The sequence below is a fragment of the Pelodiscus sinensis genome, chromosome 24 (assembly GCF_049634645.1).
Source record: "Pelodiscus sinensis isolate JC-2024 chromosome 24, ASM4963464v1, whole genome shotgun sequence".
NCBI classification, from domain to species: domain Eukaryota; kingdom Metazoa; phylum Chordata; order Testudines; family Trionychidae; genus Pelodiscus; species Pelodiscus sinensis.
Window position 1 is genome coordinate 23,583,709 of NC_134734.1, and position 18,039 is coordinate 23,601,747.

At 57.1% G+C, this 18,039-nt stretch overlaps 2 protein-coding genes across 2 annotated transcripts; one reads left to right on the top strand and one right to left on the bottom strand.

Moving 5' to 3' along the window:
- The first annotated feature begins 2,629 nt into the window (after positions 1-2,629).
- Positions 2,630-11,533, top strand: ILF2 (interleukin enhancer binding factor 2). Its single transcript, XM_075908173.1, has 15 exons — positions 2,630-2,737; positions 3,439-3,498; positions 4,427-4,469; positions 5,846-5,950; positions 6,760-6,837; positions 7,355-7,457; positions 7,537-7,602; positions 7,841-7,957; positions 8,177-8,255; positions 8,674-8,761; positions 8,977-9,038; positions 9,784-9,898; positions 10,124-10,214; positions 10,660-10,829; positions 11,385-11,533. The coding sequence occupies exons 1-14, from the start codon at positions 2,733-2,735 to the stop codon at positions 10,818-10,820; spliced, it is 1,173 nt and encodes a 390-aa protein (XP_075764288.1). The 5' UTR covers positions 2,630-2,732; the 3' UTR covers positions 10,821-10,829; positions 11,385-11,533.
- Positions 11,534-14,481: 2,948 nt separating this feature from the next.
- SNAPIN (SNAP associated protein) lies at positions 14,482-17,322 on the bottom strand. Its single transcript, XM_075908174.1, has 4 exons — positions 17,156-17,322; positions 16,331-16,377; positions 15,875-15,993; positions 14,482-15,064 (listed from the first exon to the last, which is right to left on the bottom strand). The coding sequence occupies exons 1-4, from the start codon at positions 17,269-17,271 to the stop codon at positions 14,960-14,962; spliced, it is 387 nt and encodes a 128-aa protein (XP_075764289.1). The 5' UTR covers positions 17,272-17,322; the 3' UTR covers positions 14,482-14,959.
- Between the last annotated feature and the right edge of the window lie 717 nt (positions 17,323-18,039).

Sequence of the window (18,039 nt, forward strand, 5' to 3'; positions counted from 1 at the left end):
CTGACCAAAGGCGGGTGGCCATGAGAGGGGGCAGAGAGCCCTGCCTGGAGCCCCCCGTCCACTGGTGCCTGCTCGTCATGAGCCCCGCCCCTCTGCCCACCCCCTATTTATCTCGCCCTTGTGTTGGGGCCACACTGCTCCTCTCTGGCTCTGGCAGTTACGGCGCTCCTGCTGCGCCCTCGACCCCTCCTATCCTCCGAGATGCCCAGAGAAGAGGCCCTAAGGTGGCCTTTTCAGGGCCCTGCTCCTGACATTTCCGTGCTCGGAGCTGGTGTCCAGAGGGGGCCGAGCAGATGTTCGGTGGTGTCCTGGCGCCACCCGGAGGTCTGGAGCACCAGACACGTGCAGACAATGGGCGGGAGGAGCACAGCCGGCTGCAAACTTTCAGACCAACTTTTCCCGTGTGCTGGAAAAGGCGGATTCATCAGCCCCAACCCCGCAGACAGGACCAAACCTCGCTGGGCCTTGTGGAGGCACCGGCATCTTGGTTTAAAATGCGACCGACCCGGCACCGGCAACGGAAGGGGGGGATAAGGGGTTGTTCAAAGTTTTCACTTTTTTGCCCCGAATTGGGAGGGGAGCATTTGTCAGTATTTCCAAAATCCTGCCAGGCCAGGAAAGAGGCTGTGGGCTGAGACCGAGTCCTGTGCAGCACGTCTGTCTTCTCCAGGGAGACTGCAGATTCTGCGGGGCAGCGACTCGCTCTCTTCTGCAGTGAGCAGCCCCGGGTTTGCCTGGGCCCCGTTACATGGTACCAGGATCTGACCACCCCCTAATTCCCTGCTCCCGCTTCCTGCCCACAGTGTCTGTCTCCGTCCCAGGCAGATTGGTAGCCTCCTGCTTGTTTAGCTGTCAAGTCCGAATGCAGAGTATAGACAGGGCTGCGCCTGACACAGGGGGCACCTGGTCGGTGGATGGAACCTGGCCTGTAGGTCATAGCCCTTGCTTGGGTCTCTGCCTGAAGCTTCCCCGGCTCCCAGGAGCTCACAAGTCATAAGTCAGGGCTTCCACAAGCCATCAGATTTCACTCAATACCTGACGCGGGACTTGTGTTACCTGCCTTCTGGGCCCCGGTCTCCCGCTTTTCTCCCCAGCCACCGGGGGCTGGAAGCTGTTTTTCTGGTTTGCGAAAGGGGAGCCGAGCTGCTCTGTGCCACCACCTGACTCCCAGAGTCGGGCTTTAAGAACAAAAGCACCCGCCAGCATGGTACAATTGCACGTGTGGGCATCCCAGGGACCGACAGCTCTGCGAGGGGTGGGCTGACCGTATTTCTCGAAGGGAAAACGAGACACCGCATGGGGCTGGCCCAAGCCACCCATCCTTTGTGGGGGCCCTTGCCCAAGGGACGCCCCAGGCACTCACTGGTCAGTCGAACCCTGCCATCCCCTCCACTGCCCTTGAAGCTGTCACTGATCCCTGGCACCCCGCTTGCCCCCCACGAGAACCCTTCATTCTCTCCCCCTCCAGCCCAGCCTCGCCTCCCCCCTGCACGGGCTGGCATTCCTCTGTGCCGCACCCCGCTGGTTTTTCCAACTTGGCCAGAGCGAATGGGACAAATGCCCAAGGGCGGCCCGTCCATATCGGCGAACTAGGTGGTCACTTAGGGCGCCAAGTTAAATGGGGCGCCAAATGGTGGTGCAATATCATTGAGGGGTTTGGAGGGGGGGTGCTGATTGCATGGTTCGCCTAGGGCGCCAGTTGCTGGCAGCTAGTCTAGGGCCGCCCCTGCAAATGCCCACTGTTACCTGCAACGCCTGGACAGCAGGGACAGGACTTATTAAAGGGACCATCCCAGCTGACCACTCCTTAGCCCAGACGCCTTGGCAAGGCCCAGGGGTCACGTCATGGCCTGTATGGCAGCTCCAGCGGGCTCTAATCTGCAGTGACGTCACTTGCAGGAACCACAGAAGCCATCGTGCCACACCCAGAAGCCAGGCACAGTGATGTCACACCTCCGCAATGACGTCACACCCAGATGCTGTGATGTCATGCCCCAACAATATTCTACCCAGATGCTGTCCCACGGAGACACTGACAGGATGTCACACCTGAACACCAGTGCAATGAGATCACATCCACACACAACTGTGCAAGAACATTGGCACCCAACTGCCCATGTGGTGATGATGTCACACCTGACCACCAATGATGTCACCCAGGTGGTGATGTCACACCCGGACACCAGCTCACAGGGACGCCAGCAAGGTGGTGATGTGCCAAATAAAAATGCCTCCTACCCCGGGGGGGGGGGCAGGGCTTTTAAAAAAAAAAAAACAGGTTAGCAGAGGATGGTTTCGATCCATCGACCTCTGGGTTATGGGCCCAGCACGCTTCCGCTGCGCCACTCTGCTGCACGCTGCCACAGCCTCTAAGGTTGCACATGGAGCTGTGTGCTCGCCCTGCACGCATGCGCCCTGCACCGCCCTCTGCACTCCACCTAGTGGCCCTTACCCGCCGCTGCAGAGCGGGGCCACTGGCGGCACACGCAGCAAGGGCCCCTCGCTGGGCGCGCCTGCTCTCCAACGGCCCCGCCGCGCGCCCGACCTGCGATTGGCCGAGGCGCCGACACCTCATGACTGATCGGTGGGGAGACCAATGGCAAAGCCGGAATCAGGAGGGGGCCGGCCGCGCCCAGCCAATAGCCGGGCAGCTTGTTGGCGGGTGCGCAGCGCAGGCCGGCGTCTTCTCCTCTCCTCAGCGCGGGCTCCATTGTTCGACTTCAGCGGGCGCCATGAGGTGAGGGGCGGCGGGATCCGCGGGCCGGCGCTGGGGGGGCGGGAGGGAATTGCGGGGAGAGATGCCCCGCGGGGGCCCGGTCCTGGGGGGGGGGGGGGTCTGCGGGGGGAGGTGCCCCGGGGGGGTTGGAGGGCCCGGTCCCGTGGGGGGAGGTGCGCTGGGGGGGGCCCGGTCCCGTGGGGGGAGGTGCGCTGGGGGGGGCCCGGTCCCGTGGGGGGAGGTGCCCCGGGAGGGGGCTGGGGGGGGCCGGGCCCGTGGGGGGAGGTGCCCCGGGAGGGGGGCCGGTCCCGTGGGGGGAGGTGCCCCGGGAGGGGGGCCGGTCCCGTGGGGGGAGGTGCCCCGGGAGGGGGCTGGGGGGGGGCCCGGGAGGGGGCTGGGGGGGGGCCGGTCCCGTGGAGGGAGGTGCCCCGGGAGGGGGGCCGGTCCCGTGGGGGGAGGTGCCCCGGGAGGGGGGGCCCGGGAGGGGGGCCGGTCCCGTGGGGGGAGGTGCCCCGGGAGGGGGGGCCCGGGAGGGGGGCCGGTCCCGTGGGGGGAGGTGCCCCGGGAGGGGGGGCCCGGGAGGGGGGCCGGTCCCGTGGGGGGAGGTGCCCCGGGAGGGGGGGCCCGGGAGGGGGGCCGGTCCCGTGGGGGGAGGTGCCGGGGGGAGGCTCCGCGGGCCGGGCCGCTCCCTCCTTTGACCCGCGACCTGCCTCCTCCCCCAGGGGCGATCGAGGCCGTGGCCGTGGCGGGCGCTTTGGCTCCAGGGGCGGCCCGGGCAGCGGGTAAGTGGCGCTCGCGGGGGGCGGGGGCTGGGGGGGCCGCCCGGCGCTGCAGGGAAGTGGCGATTTGTAACCTCCAGGGCCTGGTCCGCTGGCGCTCGGGAAGGGGCGGAACGTGCCCCCTTGGCAGCCGCCTGCAGACGGCCCGTTACCCCGGACGGGCGCAGCGTTCGGCTCGTCGCTCTGCCAGCGTTTCGCGTTTTTAAGCTGACGCTAGAGCCACAGAACAAGGGCCAGGAAGAAGCAGAAGGGTTGGCACCCCGGGGTGTCCCTGCCGTACCGGTACCTAGTGTGTAGGGTCCAGGGTGGCTCTGGCAGCCAGCTTGTTGCGAAGCGGGGGGGGGGAGGGAGCTTTATCTATGTACTGTGAAGCAAAGCCCCATAATCCCCTTAAGCTAAGATCCATTGTGTGGGGGAGAACCAACCACATACAGCAGAGGCAAGAGCTCTTAATGGGGCCCCTTCTAAGATGGGGAACACTTGACCGACTTCTCCTTTTCAAATAATATACTCTGGTTACTAGGAACGTTAATGTGTTTAGGTAAATGGGGGGAGCCTTGTGTAACTGCATGCTAACTGATGAACCCAGGCTCATCCGTTAACTGTACACATTCACATCCCTACTAGTTATGGTGCACAATTGCTGGTCAATTTGGGGTGGCTTCGCTCTCTGCTATGAGGAGAGTCCAAGCCAGTGTGTGTTAAACTTCTGTCTCCCAGGTAAAAGGGAATTTTGGCTTGTCCAGCAGGGTGAGAAGTCCTCCCATGAGAGGCTGGGAAAGAGTTTGCTTTTCTCTGAACACCCTCCTAATCAGGGTGTAGGATGTATTGAACCAGTGGTTCAGTCTGCTGTAGGGTGTCTGCCCTGTCATCAAAGGGCAGTTAGAGTTTAAAGTCATCATAACTCATCTTCAGCTTTTTCTTTTTTTAGGTTCAGGCCCTTTGTGCCACACATCCCCTTTGACTTCTATGTGGTGAGTAACCTGGCTTAGCTTAGCCAGTCCATAGTATTGCCTCTATAAAACTGGTGCAGGGACATTGTGTTGCAATTATGTTCCTGGTTTAACAATAAACTTGATTGTAAGGTGTTTCTTCACAGCATAGTTAGCACACTTTAGTTAATGACACTTGAACTAATCTAGCTTCTCAGCTGTAGTGAGACTGAGAGCAGCTATACTGCAAAATATTCAGTTACCCAAAGTGATTTGATTAGCTGCTGCTGAATTGTTTTGCAGCTTGACTGTATCTTCCCTTCTGCACTTAAACAGTACACAAGCTAGCTGGGAGCAGTGTTCCCTGTAAGCTGAGCACTTGGGTGGCCACCCAGGAGACATCCAAATGTTGCCCACTTGATTAACACAGCATCCACAGCCAGCAGCATGTGTTTCTCCTGGTGTTGCACATCCACACATGCCATGGTGCACAGAACAAAAATTATTCTGCATGTTAAGGAGAAAATTGGAATGTTGGCTGTGAGCTCAAAGCACCCCTTCATTTGAGCTAGACACTCCTGTTTGACAGGAATCAAGTTAGGGGAAACTTGAGTGATCTGCTGTGCAGACGTACCCACGCATTTCCCAGCTCAAACCATGCAGGCTGAGGCATCTAATAGCTTTACTCGGGAATGGGCAATAATTTTGGATGGGGAGGCCACTCCAAGAGTCTGGTAAGTGGTCAAGGGCCATGCTTTTCTATGATATTAATGGGAGAAAGGGGGTGTCTGGGGCAGAGGCTGGGTGCAGGAGTAGGGAAGGGGTTTTGGCTGGGGTGAGGATTTGGGGTGCCAGGTGCAGTCTCTGGTTGGAAGGCGCTTACTCTAGGTGGCTCCTGGCCAACAGCCCAGCAAGACCCTGGCTTAGCCCAGCAAGTAGCTGGCTGCTGGGGCCAGCATGTGTGTGGATGCATGGCGCTTACCTCTTGGGGGGGAGGTCTTTGTGCACTGCCCCAGCACAGTCCTTGCAGCTCCCGTTGGCTTTTAAGGATTGTTCCTTCTGAATTTTTTGTGATTGTGCCTCTCTCAACTGTAATTTCATAGCATTAAGTTCCCAGGCAGCTCTATGTAGAACACATGCTCTGTGGTGTTCATTGACCAGTTCTAGTGATTCTCTCTTTGAGCCCAGTGAAGCTGTGTGGGCAGGACTGAAGGTTTCCATGCTCCATTCAAAACCTACTGAAAATAAAATGCTCATCTTGACTGCTACAGTGGAACAGTCATTAGAAGCAGGAGGCACTTGGGAGTGACTAATGGATGTAATCAGTGGAGTTAAAAATTGGAATAATTGTCTTGTTGCTAAATGAGCCACTCGAATGACCCTGTCTCATTGGCATGACCCCAGTCTCTCTGTTTCAGTGTGAAATGGCCTTCCCTCGTGTGAAACCTGCCCCAGACGAGACAGCATTCAGTGAAGCCTTGCTGAAGAGAAACCAGGATCTGGCTCCCAATTCTGCTGAGCAGGTTAATAAAGCGTGTGTGCTGGGTGCTTGCCAGTGGAAACACGTTAAGAGTGGGGGTGTGATGTAGTGGGGGGGGGGGCTGTCTGTTCTGTGACCTGGGGTTCCCCTGCGCTGTGATGTGTGATTTCCACTGACTCACCCACGTGTATTGGCCCAGACACCTAGTCGCAACCTGAGCAGTTAACAAGGCTGTGGGGGTCTGGGGGAGAGAGACAAAGGAAGGGAGGTGGAGACAGACACCTGGCTGGGGGGTAGGGTCTGGGAGCGAGGCAGCTGCTGGCTGGGAAACATAAGGGAACAGACTAAGCTGAGGATTGAGGGGGCGATGGAGCCCCTAACCCAAGGGTCTGAGGCATCCTGGCCCTGACTCCTATAACCACATCATGTCTATGCTGTGCCGTATCCTGGAGAAGCAATAAACTCTCTACTCTACTGGCTGGCGGAATCTGTTCTCGCAGCTATGGGGGTGCAGGATCGGGGGGGAAACCCCGACTCGCCGTCACAGGGTATGGCCAGGTTGCTTTTCGTAGAGCATTCTATTATTTCTTGTACTCATAACGTTGTTAAAAGGAGGGCTAGCTCCTCTAACCCCAACATGGGAGATGCGTGCCGGGGGGTGGGTACTCTAGAATGATGGTGAGGGGAAATGTGATGTGGCTTCTAAACATGGTTGAATTAACCTGGTTAGTGCATCTCTTGCACTGTGGCTGTGTAAGTTGTAGCCTTCCAAAGCTTGTAACATGAGCCTGGTGTCTCAAGGCTCCAGTCAGTCCGTTGGTGTTGCAACCACTCTTACTGATTCCTTTTCAGGCTTCCATTCTTTCTCTGGTGACTAAAATAAACAATGTGATTGACAACTTGATCGTAGCCCCAGGAACTTTCGAAGTGGTGAGTCAGCCTATCTAGTAAGATGTGCAAGCTGGGCAGGGATTTGGCTCAGATGGGAGACTGTCTTCTGACTTCAGGTGGTCGTTATCCTGATCTTGTGCTGAGGCAGGAGAGCATTAAACATAACTGGTATTAAATACTTCAGAGGAGTAGCTGAGTTAGTCTGTACAGGATTAACTTAAAAACCAAATAGTCTGGTAGCACTTTAAAGACATGTCGATGGGATCAGAGCTTTCGTGGGCACAGCTCACTTCTGTAGAAACCAGTGTTGGATGCCCAGAACTAAAATAAATGGGGGGGAGGGGAGAGGAAAAATGGGAGGGGGAGAACAAAAGGAGGAAGTGGGTATATAAATATCAAATGGAAAACCGAGCTAACACCAGAGTCTACATGGTATTAAACAGGCTTTCTTTGGTCTGAGTAAAGACTCAGTCTTGCTTTTGGAGGGTGGGGTGTGTAAGGGGACCGTATGAGTAGAATTGTTGGCATGAATTCTTGGCTTCCTCCCATAAACCAGCAAATTGAAGAAGTCCGCCAGGTGGGGTCCTACAAGAAGGGCACCATGACAACGGGGCACAATGTGGCTGATCTGGTGGTGATCCTGAAAATCTTGCCCACATGTAAGTATTGGCTCCTCTGCTGCTGACTGGGGATGGTGGTTAGAATGAGCATAACCACGTGTTCCGTTTCTCTCACTAGTGGAAGCTGTTGCTGCCTTGGGAAACAAAGTGGTGGAAAGCCTGAGAGCACAAGATCCTACTGAAGGTCAGTAAGAACCTGCGGCGACATGACGTGATGGGGATGCAGATAACCAGAATAAGCATGGCACTAATGTTGCTGATGGCCATCTTCTGGTTTATGCATGGAGGGTCTGAGAGCTGCTAGAAATCCAGCATTGTCAGGCACAGACCCGCTTTGCTCCTTGTATTTACCCTTCACATCTTGGGTTGGGTCTGTGGTGTTTCACAATTCCACTGAGTGACTGTCACGCTTTCTCCCGCAGTGCTGACCATGTTAACCAACGAGACTGGCTTTGAGATTAGCTCTGCTGATGCCACGGTGAAGATCCTCATCACCACTGTGCCCCCCAACCTTCGCAAGCTGGACCCAGAGCTTCACTGTAAGGAAACCACAGCTTGTTTGGCTGCTTGGTTAGCAGGCGGGGTTGGGGGGCTTCTATGTGACCACTACAGAGCAGCCCTGTTTACACAGAGACCTGCTGTGTGTGTGTGTGTGTGTGGGGGGGGGGGGGGTTGTGGCTTGTTTGCCAAGTCTGTGCTTTAGCAGCTCGGCCTGACTCTCCTCTCGTACTCAACTCCACCTGCCTCTCCTCTTCCAGTGGATATCAAAGTACTGCAGAGTGCTCTGGCTGCCATCAGACATGCTCGCTGGTTTGAAGAGAACGCTTCTCAGTCCACGTAAGTTTCTGTACAGCTGAGAGGGTTCATTTCTCCAGCTTTCCCTGTATACAGTGAACGGGGTATTTCCCTGCTCCCGCACACCTTGAAGTGATGTGGCAGAACCCTGTCTTGCCAGAGCTCAAGCAAAGCAGTCACGGTAGCTGTGGTGGTCTGGCTTCACTCGGCTCCCTGCAGCCCACCCATGCTCCTTCATAGCCAGGCCTTTCTGACAATGTGCCGGTTAGCAGAGTAACCGGTAAAGGAAAAGCTTTGGGCTCTTCTAGAGCTGATGCTGGGCAGAGGTGCAGGGCCCCGTCAGTGCTGTGCAGTGGCAACACCTGAGCCCAGTTCCATCGGTAATACTCTAGTCTGGCCCTCGGCATCCAGCGAGACATTCCAGCACCTCGAAACCCAGTGAGCATTGTTTGTCTTTCAGGGTGAAAGTCTTAATCAGATTGCTGAAGGACTTGAGAATCCGATTTCCTGGCTTCGAGCCCCTCACTCCGTGGATCCTTGACCTTCTGGTATGTGAGTGGAAGGGAGGTTTGAGCTAAAGGCATGTGGTACCGTCTGTCTGCCCGCCCTGGGGTATTACGATGGCTTCTATGGCCTGGTTGGGAGGGCTGTGAGGGATGCTTCCCCCTCCTCTGAATCCCAGCTGCAGCTCCCTGCAGGAGCTTGAAAATGGACCTTCCCTAGACAAACCCTTGTGCCTAATGCCTTCCTCCCCTCCCTGTAGGGGCACTATGCTGTGATGAACAACCCTACTCGGCAGCCCTTGGCGCTCAATGTGGCCTACAGGTAGGTGAGCTGCAGGCGAAGTGAAGGTCGACTTGGAAATGCGTCTGCTGCCCAGTGCTTCGGGCTCTGGCTGCCTTGTCCCTCCTGAAATCGGCAGTTTGCTGCTGTGCATCTCAGGCCGCTTGTGCCTAGTGCTGACTAGGGATGTAAGAGTAGATAAGCCCAGGCTTCTCAGGTAGTCAAGGTGACTACTTGCATCTTCTCCCCGTTGCGCGTGCGTGGCCCCCCCCTTTATATATCGGCTATAAAAGCCAGTTCCCTCCAGTGCTGTCTACCACTCTCTTCCCCCCCGCCCCCCACGCACACACATCAGAGGCAGCAGTGCATGGGGAGCCTGCTTCACCCCAGCAGCCCCTGTCCATGGTGGCCTGGGCTGGCCATGAACAGAAGCTGCTCTGGCAGCAGTCCCTATCTGTGGGGGGGGTGGTCCCAGCTCCCCACTGGGATCTGGCACCTGGTGCGAGTGGGTCCAGGGCCTACCCCTGCTGTGGCTGTAGTAGGAGCCAGGCTGCCTGTGTTCAATTTGCAGAGCCACAGCGGGGATAGCTCCTTCTGAGCGCCTTCCCTATTGACGAATGGTGTAGTGCATACAATTTGTATGGACTATGCAGTTACCTGCCTCTTAATCTCCTTAATGCTAACCCTGTCCTGTGCCACGCTGGCTACCCCTGGCTCAGTGACATGCTTTTGGCAAATACGCCGAGGATCACAGTGTCTGTGTTGCTAACATCTGCCTACCCCACAGGCGCTGCCTTCAGATCCTGGCGGCTGGGCTGTTCCTCCCTGGATCTGTTGGGATCACCGATCCCTGTGAGAGTGGGAACTTCAGAGTCCACACAGTCATGACCCTGGAACAACAGGTGAACTAATCTTTGGGCATGTGACGGTGGGACTGCCCTGGCCCCATGGCAGTCTGGAAAGGGGTAGAGCTCAGTAACATAGCTGAGTGTGCACCAGCTCCTGGAACAGGCTGGGTTGCAGGCGCCCATCTCCTGGGCTGAGCCAGACACTAATGCCTGACTGTATCGGATACAACGCCAGCGAGAGCTGGGCATGCCTGCATTAATTCTCTACTTCCGTCACAGGACATGGTGTGTTACACGGCACAGACGCTCGTCCGAATCCTCTCGCATGGAGGTTACAGGAAGATCCTTGGCCAAGAGGGGGATGCAAGCTGTGAGTAGGGGTTTGGGGGCTTGTGCCGACTGGGCAGCATGGCTAGACAGAGCTGGGGCTCTATTTGGGGTCGCCTCAGGGAGGGTGTGGAAGGCTTGAAGAACCTGGAGAGGGGCTCCACCAGAGAAGACCATCCCATCGGGCTGGAATTGGTCAGACTCGGCAAATCAAGCATGGAGGCAAACCCACCCTGGCAAGGACATGCCTGGGCCCTACATGCAGGAGTCTGCCGCTGGAACTTGGGAGCAGCCCCTTGCCTTGTAAATGAATCCATCCCTCTCTTGCCTTTGGGGCTTGCAAGTGTAGTCACTAGGGGTTAGCTATCCAACTTCCTGTGACCGCCACAGCCGGAGGCGGTGCGTTACTTCAGCGGGCCAGTGAGAGAGACTACGGGTTAGGGCACCAGGGTTCTTAGCAGACAGGGCTTTTTCTATTTGCTTTGCAGACTTGGCCTCTGAAATGTCCACGTGGGATGGGGTGATAGTCACCCCTTCAGAGAGGGCGTATGAGAAGCCTCCCGAGAAGAAGGAAGGGGAGGAGGAAGAGGAGAATCAAGAAGAAACGGCCGCAGGAGAGGAGGAAGAGAGCATGGAAACTCAGGAGTGACCTGCCCAGGTAAAGCCTCTAACCAAGGCTGCCCCCACACAAGTATCTGGGGGCACGTCTACCTGGAACTCAAGGCTCTCAGCCTGGTTCAGCTGTCTAGGGCTGCACCATTCCCTACCCACTTCCAAAAGCAGCCTCCTACTGTCAGTGCCTGAGCCCCTAAGGAGTGGAAACTGACATCCCACGTGCTGCTACTTGCACAAAATGGAGCCATCCTAGGTGGCTTACCTGCAGCATCTGGGCCTAACAGGGAAGAGAAGTCCCTAAGCTTAAACCTGTTGTGAGGCAGAACTGTCAAGCACGTTTCTCTGCCTGGCTAGTGAGCCAAACTTCATGTGATCATCCCTCTTCCACCAGGCCAGCTTCCTGGAGAGACGCTCCACACTCCCTTTCGGCTGCTGCTCTGTCACTAGTGAAATCTTGGCAGTAGCTTGAGGGACATGATCAGCTTTGAACTAGCCCCCTCAGGTGGGGGAAAGCAAGGCCTTTTCTGAGTGCCCTGAAAAGGCTGCTAGAAGCTCCTGTGTCTCATGCATTCTGATGTGGGGTGTGTTTGACTTGCAGTTTGACACTCCCCTCTGCATAGCATCCTGCTGGCTGAAGCACATGAAGAATCTCTTCCTCTGATTGAGCCTGTCCAGTTGAACGAAGCAAAGGGTTCTTTGTATCTTGTCTTGGTTTTTATAGGTTGTTAAAATGTTTCCCCTTTTAAATGCCTCTTCTGATTTGTGTGGGCTTGGGCAAGGGGCTGGGGGCGTTACAGATCGTGGAGGAGCTGCGTCCCCTCTGGCTGCAACCGCCATGGAAAGACTAAGGTAGATGTGACAAGCTGAGCCAACGTGCCTATGCCCATCTCGGCTTGCCAGGGACTAGTATGTAGAGCTGGTACGTGGCTAGCTACCTTCAGCATAATGGCCGTGCTGGGTCAGACCAACCGTCCATCTAGCCCAGTATCCTGGCTGCCAACAGTGGCCAATACTAGATGCCCCAATGGGAAAGAACACAACAGGGAATCCTCATGTGATCTAACCCTGTCACCCAGCTCCAGAGAAACAGAGGCTAGGGATGCCATTCCTACCTAGCCTGGCCAATAGCCATGCGGTGATGGCTAGAACTCTGTTAAAGTTCTAGCCCTCACTGCATCCTCTGGCAAGGAGTTCCACAGGTTGACTGCACTGAGGGAAGAAAAACTTCCTTTTGTTTGTTTTAAACCTGTCGCCTGTTAATTTCATGTGACTCCTATTCTTGTATTGTGGAATAAGCAAATAACTTTTCTGTATTTACATGACACCAGTCATGATTTTAAAGACCTCGATCCTATCTCTCCCTCCCCCCCCCCCCCCCCAGTCTCTTATCTAAGATGAAAAGTCCCAAGTCTTTTTAATCTCTCTTCATATGGAACCTGTTCTAAACCCCCAATCATTTTTGTTGCCCTCTTTCTGGACCTTTTCCATTGTCAATAGATCTTTTTTTGAGATGGGGCGACCACACCTGTACGCAGTATTCCAGCTGTGGGTGCCCCATGGCTTTATAGAGAGGCAATAAGAGATTTTTGGTTTTATTCTCTATCCCTCTTTTAATGATTCCAAACATTGTTTGCTTTTTGATGGCCAATGTGCACTGAGCGGATGTTTCCAGAGAACTATCCACAATGACTCCAAGACCTTGAGTAGCTGTAGCCCAATTATTCCCCATGATGTATGTCTAGTTGGGATTATTTTTTCCAATGTGCATCACTTTACGTTTCCTTGCCCAATCACTTAGTTTGGGGAGATCTTTGTGAAGTTCTTCAGTCTGCTTTGCTCTGACCTATCTTGAGCAGTTTAGTGTCCTCTGCAAATGTTGCCACCTTACTGATCACCCCTTTCTCTAGATCATTTATAAATAAATGTAATAGGATTGGTCCCAGGACAGACCTGTGGGGGACCCCACTAATTACCTCACTCCACTCTGAAAACTGACCATTTATACCTATCCTTTAACCAGTTATCAATCCAAAGGACCTTTATCCCAAGACAACTTACTTTACTTAAGAGCCTTTGGTGAGGGCCTTGTCAAAGGCTTTCTGGAAAGGTATACTACACCTACCAGATCACCCTTATCCACATCTTTATTGACCCCCCCCCCCCCCCCCCACAAAGAACTCTAGCAGATTAGTAAGGCACAATTTCCCTTTACTGAAACTGTTGACTTCCCCTAGCAAATTATGTTCATCCTTGTGTCTGACAATTTTATTCCTTACTATAGTTTCAACTGATTTGTCCAGTACTGATGTTAGATTTACCGGTCGGTAATTGCCAGGATCACCTCTAGAGCCCTTTTTAAATATTGGTGTCATGTTCGCTATCTTCCACTCGTTAGGTATGGAAGCTGATTTAAAGGACAGGTTACAAACCACAGTTGTTAAATGTGAAATTGCAGAACTGAGTTCTTTGAGAACTTGAGAGAATGCCACCAGGTCCCGGTGACTTGTTACTGTTTATCAATCTGTTCCAAAACCTCCTGACAATTCCTCAGATTTGTCACCAAAAGAGAATGGCTCCAGTTCGGGAATCTCCCCGATATCCTCAGCCATGAAGATTGAAGCAAAGAATTCATTCAGCTTCTCTGCAATGACTTCAGCTTTTGAATGTTCCTTTTGCATCTTGATTATCCAAGGGCCCCCACTGGTTTCGCCAGCTTCCTGCTTCTGATGTACTTAAACATTTTGCTATTTTTTTGAGTTTTTGGCTAGCTGTCCAAACTCCTCTTTGGCTTTTCTTATTTTTATACTGTTTGACAGTTTATGGTCCTTTCTATTTTCCTCACTAGGATTTGACTTTCACTTTTAAAAGATCTTATCTATTACTGCTTCTTTTACCTGGTTAAGCTACAGTAGCACTTTTTTGGGTCTTACTGTTTTTTTTAAGTTGGGGTAGACATTTAAGTTAGGCCTGTATTATGATGTCTTTGAAAAGTTTCTGTGCAGCTTGCAGAGATTTTACTTTTGCCACTATACCTCTGTTTGTTTAAACTTATTTTTTGTATCATTCCCCTCTGAAATTAAAGGCTACAGTATTTTCCAAAAGTTTCCCCAGTCCCTACTAAGTCTAACCCCCTTCTCCCTACACCATTGTCTCATCCTGCCTAGCTGGCCCTGTATGTGTAACTGGAAGCATTTGAGAACACTACCATAGAGACCCTGGGTTTCAATCTTTCCTAGTTGCCTGTATTTGGCCTCCACAACCTATGTCATTAGTAACTACATGTACCGCTCCTCCCCTGCCCTACACAGAAGTCTAGCTGCCTTGAGTGAGCTGCAACCTTCACAGTGGCTGGGCAAGTCCTCACCAACCCAGCTCTGTTTCTAATGATCAAATCACCCATTACTAACACCTGCCTTTTCCCAATGACCTCCCCTGGAGAGGTAGCCTCAGTGGGAGAGGATTGCTCATCTTGAAAGAGGGTCCCAACTATGGGATTGTTCCCCTCTGCTCCAGTTGACTGGTCTCCTTCCCAGAGCTTTTCACCCTCCTTCACAGGGGAGGTGGGACAGTTCTAGAGCATCCTCTGGGTTTTAGTTTTAAAGGGCAACTGTACCTTCCCCCACCTCCCACCTGAAACCGTTAGCTGCCCCAGTTAGTTACCAACAGGCTTTATAAAGGCACTTGCCTCCCATCCCTCATGCGCCATAAGCAACAGCCAGTTTATTGTAGCACCTGAGACTAGCAATACATGGTAGGTAGGTACTGCCATTCTCCAGAGGGCGCTTACGTTAGTACAAGCTGCTTGCGTGGGCCTTGGAGGGAGCTGGTCTGAGCGCCCAGGACCGTTCAGAAGCCTACAAGGCTGCCCCTCCAGCCCACTGCATGACACGGAGCATCAGTGCTAGCAAATGGCCACCTGCCCTGCTTGCTGAGGTCTCCCTCAAAGCCGCAGGGAGGCTAGGAGCGTGTCTGCCTATAACCAACTTCAGCCAACCAGTTCAGCATTGCATGGAAGACAGGTGGTGAGTTCCCACCTCGCCTGGTGCCCTTGTTCCCTCCCCACCTGGACCCACTACTGGCTCTAGCATCCATTGTGCATCAGTCCAGCAAAGTAGTTCTCAACGCTCCTTTGGTGCAAGGCACTAGCCTGTCCCCCCAGGCTCTCCCCAGCCTTCACTTGCTGGGGGAACCCTGGGAGTAGCCACCTGAGGCCTCCAGGATGGCCCTCCTGCGGGCCGTCTCCTTAGCCACGTTGTGATTGAGTCTCCTCAGCCGTTCCTGCAGGGAGAGTGGTGCAGTCAGGGGAGGGAATGCTCATACAGCACTGTGCTGCCTGTATCCCCAGCGCAGAGCTATGCCTGTGGGGACTCTTCTGCTCCCCATGAAAGAGATTCCTTCCTGTGTTCTCTGGTGGCTGAGCACTTGGGTAGGAGAAATTCATCTGCTAATCAGCTGGGCGGCATAGCACCCACGGCTGGCAGCAAGTCTTTCTACCAGTGGTGCAGAACTGCAGATACCCATAACAAAACTTATTCTGCACATGGGTGGAAACAGCAGCTCCAGCCATGACTGCCCTGTATCCTTGCTCGGAGGCACAGGCCAGTGCAGCAGGCAAACCACCATGAGTCAAGGGTTCTCCCCAGAACGTGGAGCTGCTGGTTTCCAGCTTTGATGTCACCTGGGGAATTCAGCTCTTTTGTTTCCCCAAGCAGTCCCCTGGGCTATGAGCTTGGGGGTGCTGGGGCAGGGCCTAGCACACAATACTAGGAGCAGCTGGGCAGTTCAGGCAGGAGAAACAAATGCCATTTGCAGGGCCCCAAGCGGACATGTGTGATGGGAACTGGTGGGCTCAGCTGATGTCTGCAGCCCCCACCCTGAGCTGGGCAGACAGGCTCCCAGCGGCATGCGTGTCATGGCAGAGCCTGGAGCAGCTTCTGGGAGAAGTCAATGCAACCTAGCCAAGGTGGGGGTGGGTGCAGACTCCAGGCTCCCCCCCGGCCACGGGACCAGTTCAGAGTCCCACAAAAGCCTGGAGGTGTGTTCTCAGCAGAGCCCCCCTGCAGCACCTGACGGGGGCGCCGTACCCACCTGGGCATTCTGCAAGATATTGTTGACCAGCACAACTCTGCGCCGGGCATTCAGCAGCTTCTTCACGTAGGGGTCCAGGTCGAGCGCAACTTTCTGGTCCTCGTTGATCCTGCACAGCTCTGCGGGAGAGGACAGAGCACTGCCAGGCGGGGTCCGGCTCCCCTCTCCCCCCCTGCACCAACCCTACACAGCACAGCAGGCCTGGCTCTGAATTCGGAGCCAGAGCAGAACCGGGGCGCAGGCAGGCTACTGCCCCAGGCGAGAGCGAGCCAGCCTGAGCAGGGGGGTTCCCTGGCCTCCAGCCGTTGCCATTGGTTACTGTGCTCGGTAGGACCTGTTAGCAACAGTCCGGCTTCCCCCGCGTGGCTCCGACCAGACCTCCCGTCCCCGAGCTGGGCTCTGCCCCTCCCGGTGCCTGGCGGGACGTGTCCATTGCCAGCCGGCCCTGGGGCTCACCTGTGGCCAGGCTATCGATGTGCTCCCGCAGCTCCACCTGGCTCTCCCTGGGGGGCACAAAGCGAATCAGCACCCGAGAGGGGGCGGCTGCCTGCCCAGCCCCAGCCCTCCGGCCCTGGGGAGCCCCAGCTATGGCCTCAGCCCCTGATGGGGCTAGATCTTGGGGCCCCCCCGACACCGCTACAGCCCCATCACCCTGCACCCCCCCACCCATGGGACCTTCCCCCTGGGCCCACCCCCGACACCGCTACAGCCCCCCCACCCTGCCCCCCCCCACCCATGGGACCTTCCTCCCCGGGCCCCCCCCACGACACCGCTACAGCCCCGTCACCCTGCCCCCCCCCACCCATGGGACCTTCCTCCCCGGGCCCCCCCCGACATTGCTACAGCCCCGTCACCCTGCCCCCCCCACCCATGGGACCTTCCTCCCCGGGCCCCCCCCGACACCGCTACAGCCCCGTCACCCTGCCCCCCCCCACCCATGGGACCTTCCTCCCCGGGCCCCCCCCACGACACCGCTACAGCCCCGTCACCCTGCCCCCCCCACCCATGGGACCTCCCCCCCGGGCCCCCCCCGATACCGCTACAGCCCCGTCACCCTGCCCCCCCCCACCCATGGGACCTTCCTCCCCGGGCCCCCCCCCGACACCGCTACAGCCCCGTCACCCTGCCCCCCCCCACCCATGGGACCTTCCTCCCCGGGCCCCCCCCCGACACCGCTACAGCCCCGTCACCCTGCCCCCCCCCACCCATGGGACCTTCCTCCCCGGGCCCCCCCCCGACACCGCTACAGCCCCGTCACCCTGCCCCCCCCCCCGCAGGCACCTGACCGCGTGCACGTGCGCGTCGAGCTGGCGCGCGGCCGGGCGCAGGAATTCCAGCAGCCCCTCGGCGAACAGGTCGCGCGCCCCGGGCCCGGGAGTGCCCGCCAGCGCCGCCATGGCCCGCCCGCCGCACAGCCTGCCGGGAACCCGCGCGGGGCACGCTGGGAGGGGAGTCCCGGGGGCGGGGCAGAGGAGCCAGCGCGGGGCACGCTGGGAGGGGCAGTCCCGGGGGCGGGGCAGAGGGGCCAGCGCGGGGCACGCTGGGAGGGGCAGTCCCGGGGGCGGGGCAGAGGGGCCAGCGCGGGGCACGCTGGGAGGGGCAGTCCCGGGGGCGGGGCAGAGGGGCCAGCGCGGGGCACGCTGGGAGGGGCAGTCCCGGGGGCGGGGCAGAGGGGCCAGCGCGGGGCACGCTGGGAGGGGCAGTCCAGGGGGCGGGGCAATGGGGTCAGCGCGGGGCACGCTGGGTGGGGCAGTCCCGGGGGCGGGGCAATGGGGTCAGCGCGGTGCACGCTGGGAGGGGAGTCCCGGGGGCGGGGCAGAGGGGCCAGCGCGGGGCACGCTGGGTGGGGCAGTCCCGGGGGCGGGGCAATGGGGTCAGCGCGGTGCACGCTGGGAGGGGAGACCCGGGGGCGGGGCAATGGGGTCAGCGCGGGGCACGCTGGGAGGGGCAGTCCAGGGGGCGGGGCAGAGGGGCCAGCGCGGGGCACGCTGGGAGGGGAGTCCCGGGGGCGGGGCAGAGGGGCCAGCGCGGGGCACGCTGGGAGGGGAGTCCCGGGGGCGGGGCAATGGGGTCAGCGCGGGGCACGCTGGGAGGGGAGTCCCGGGCTGCATGTCAGTTGCAAAGGCCTCTGGGATATGTAGTTTCCCAGCCCAAGGGGGGGCTGA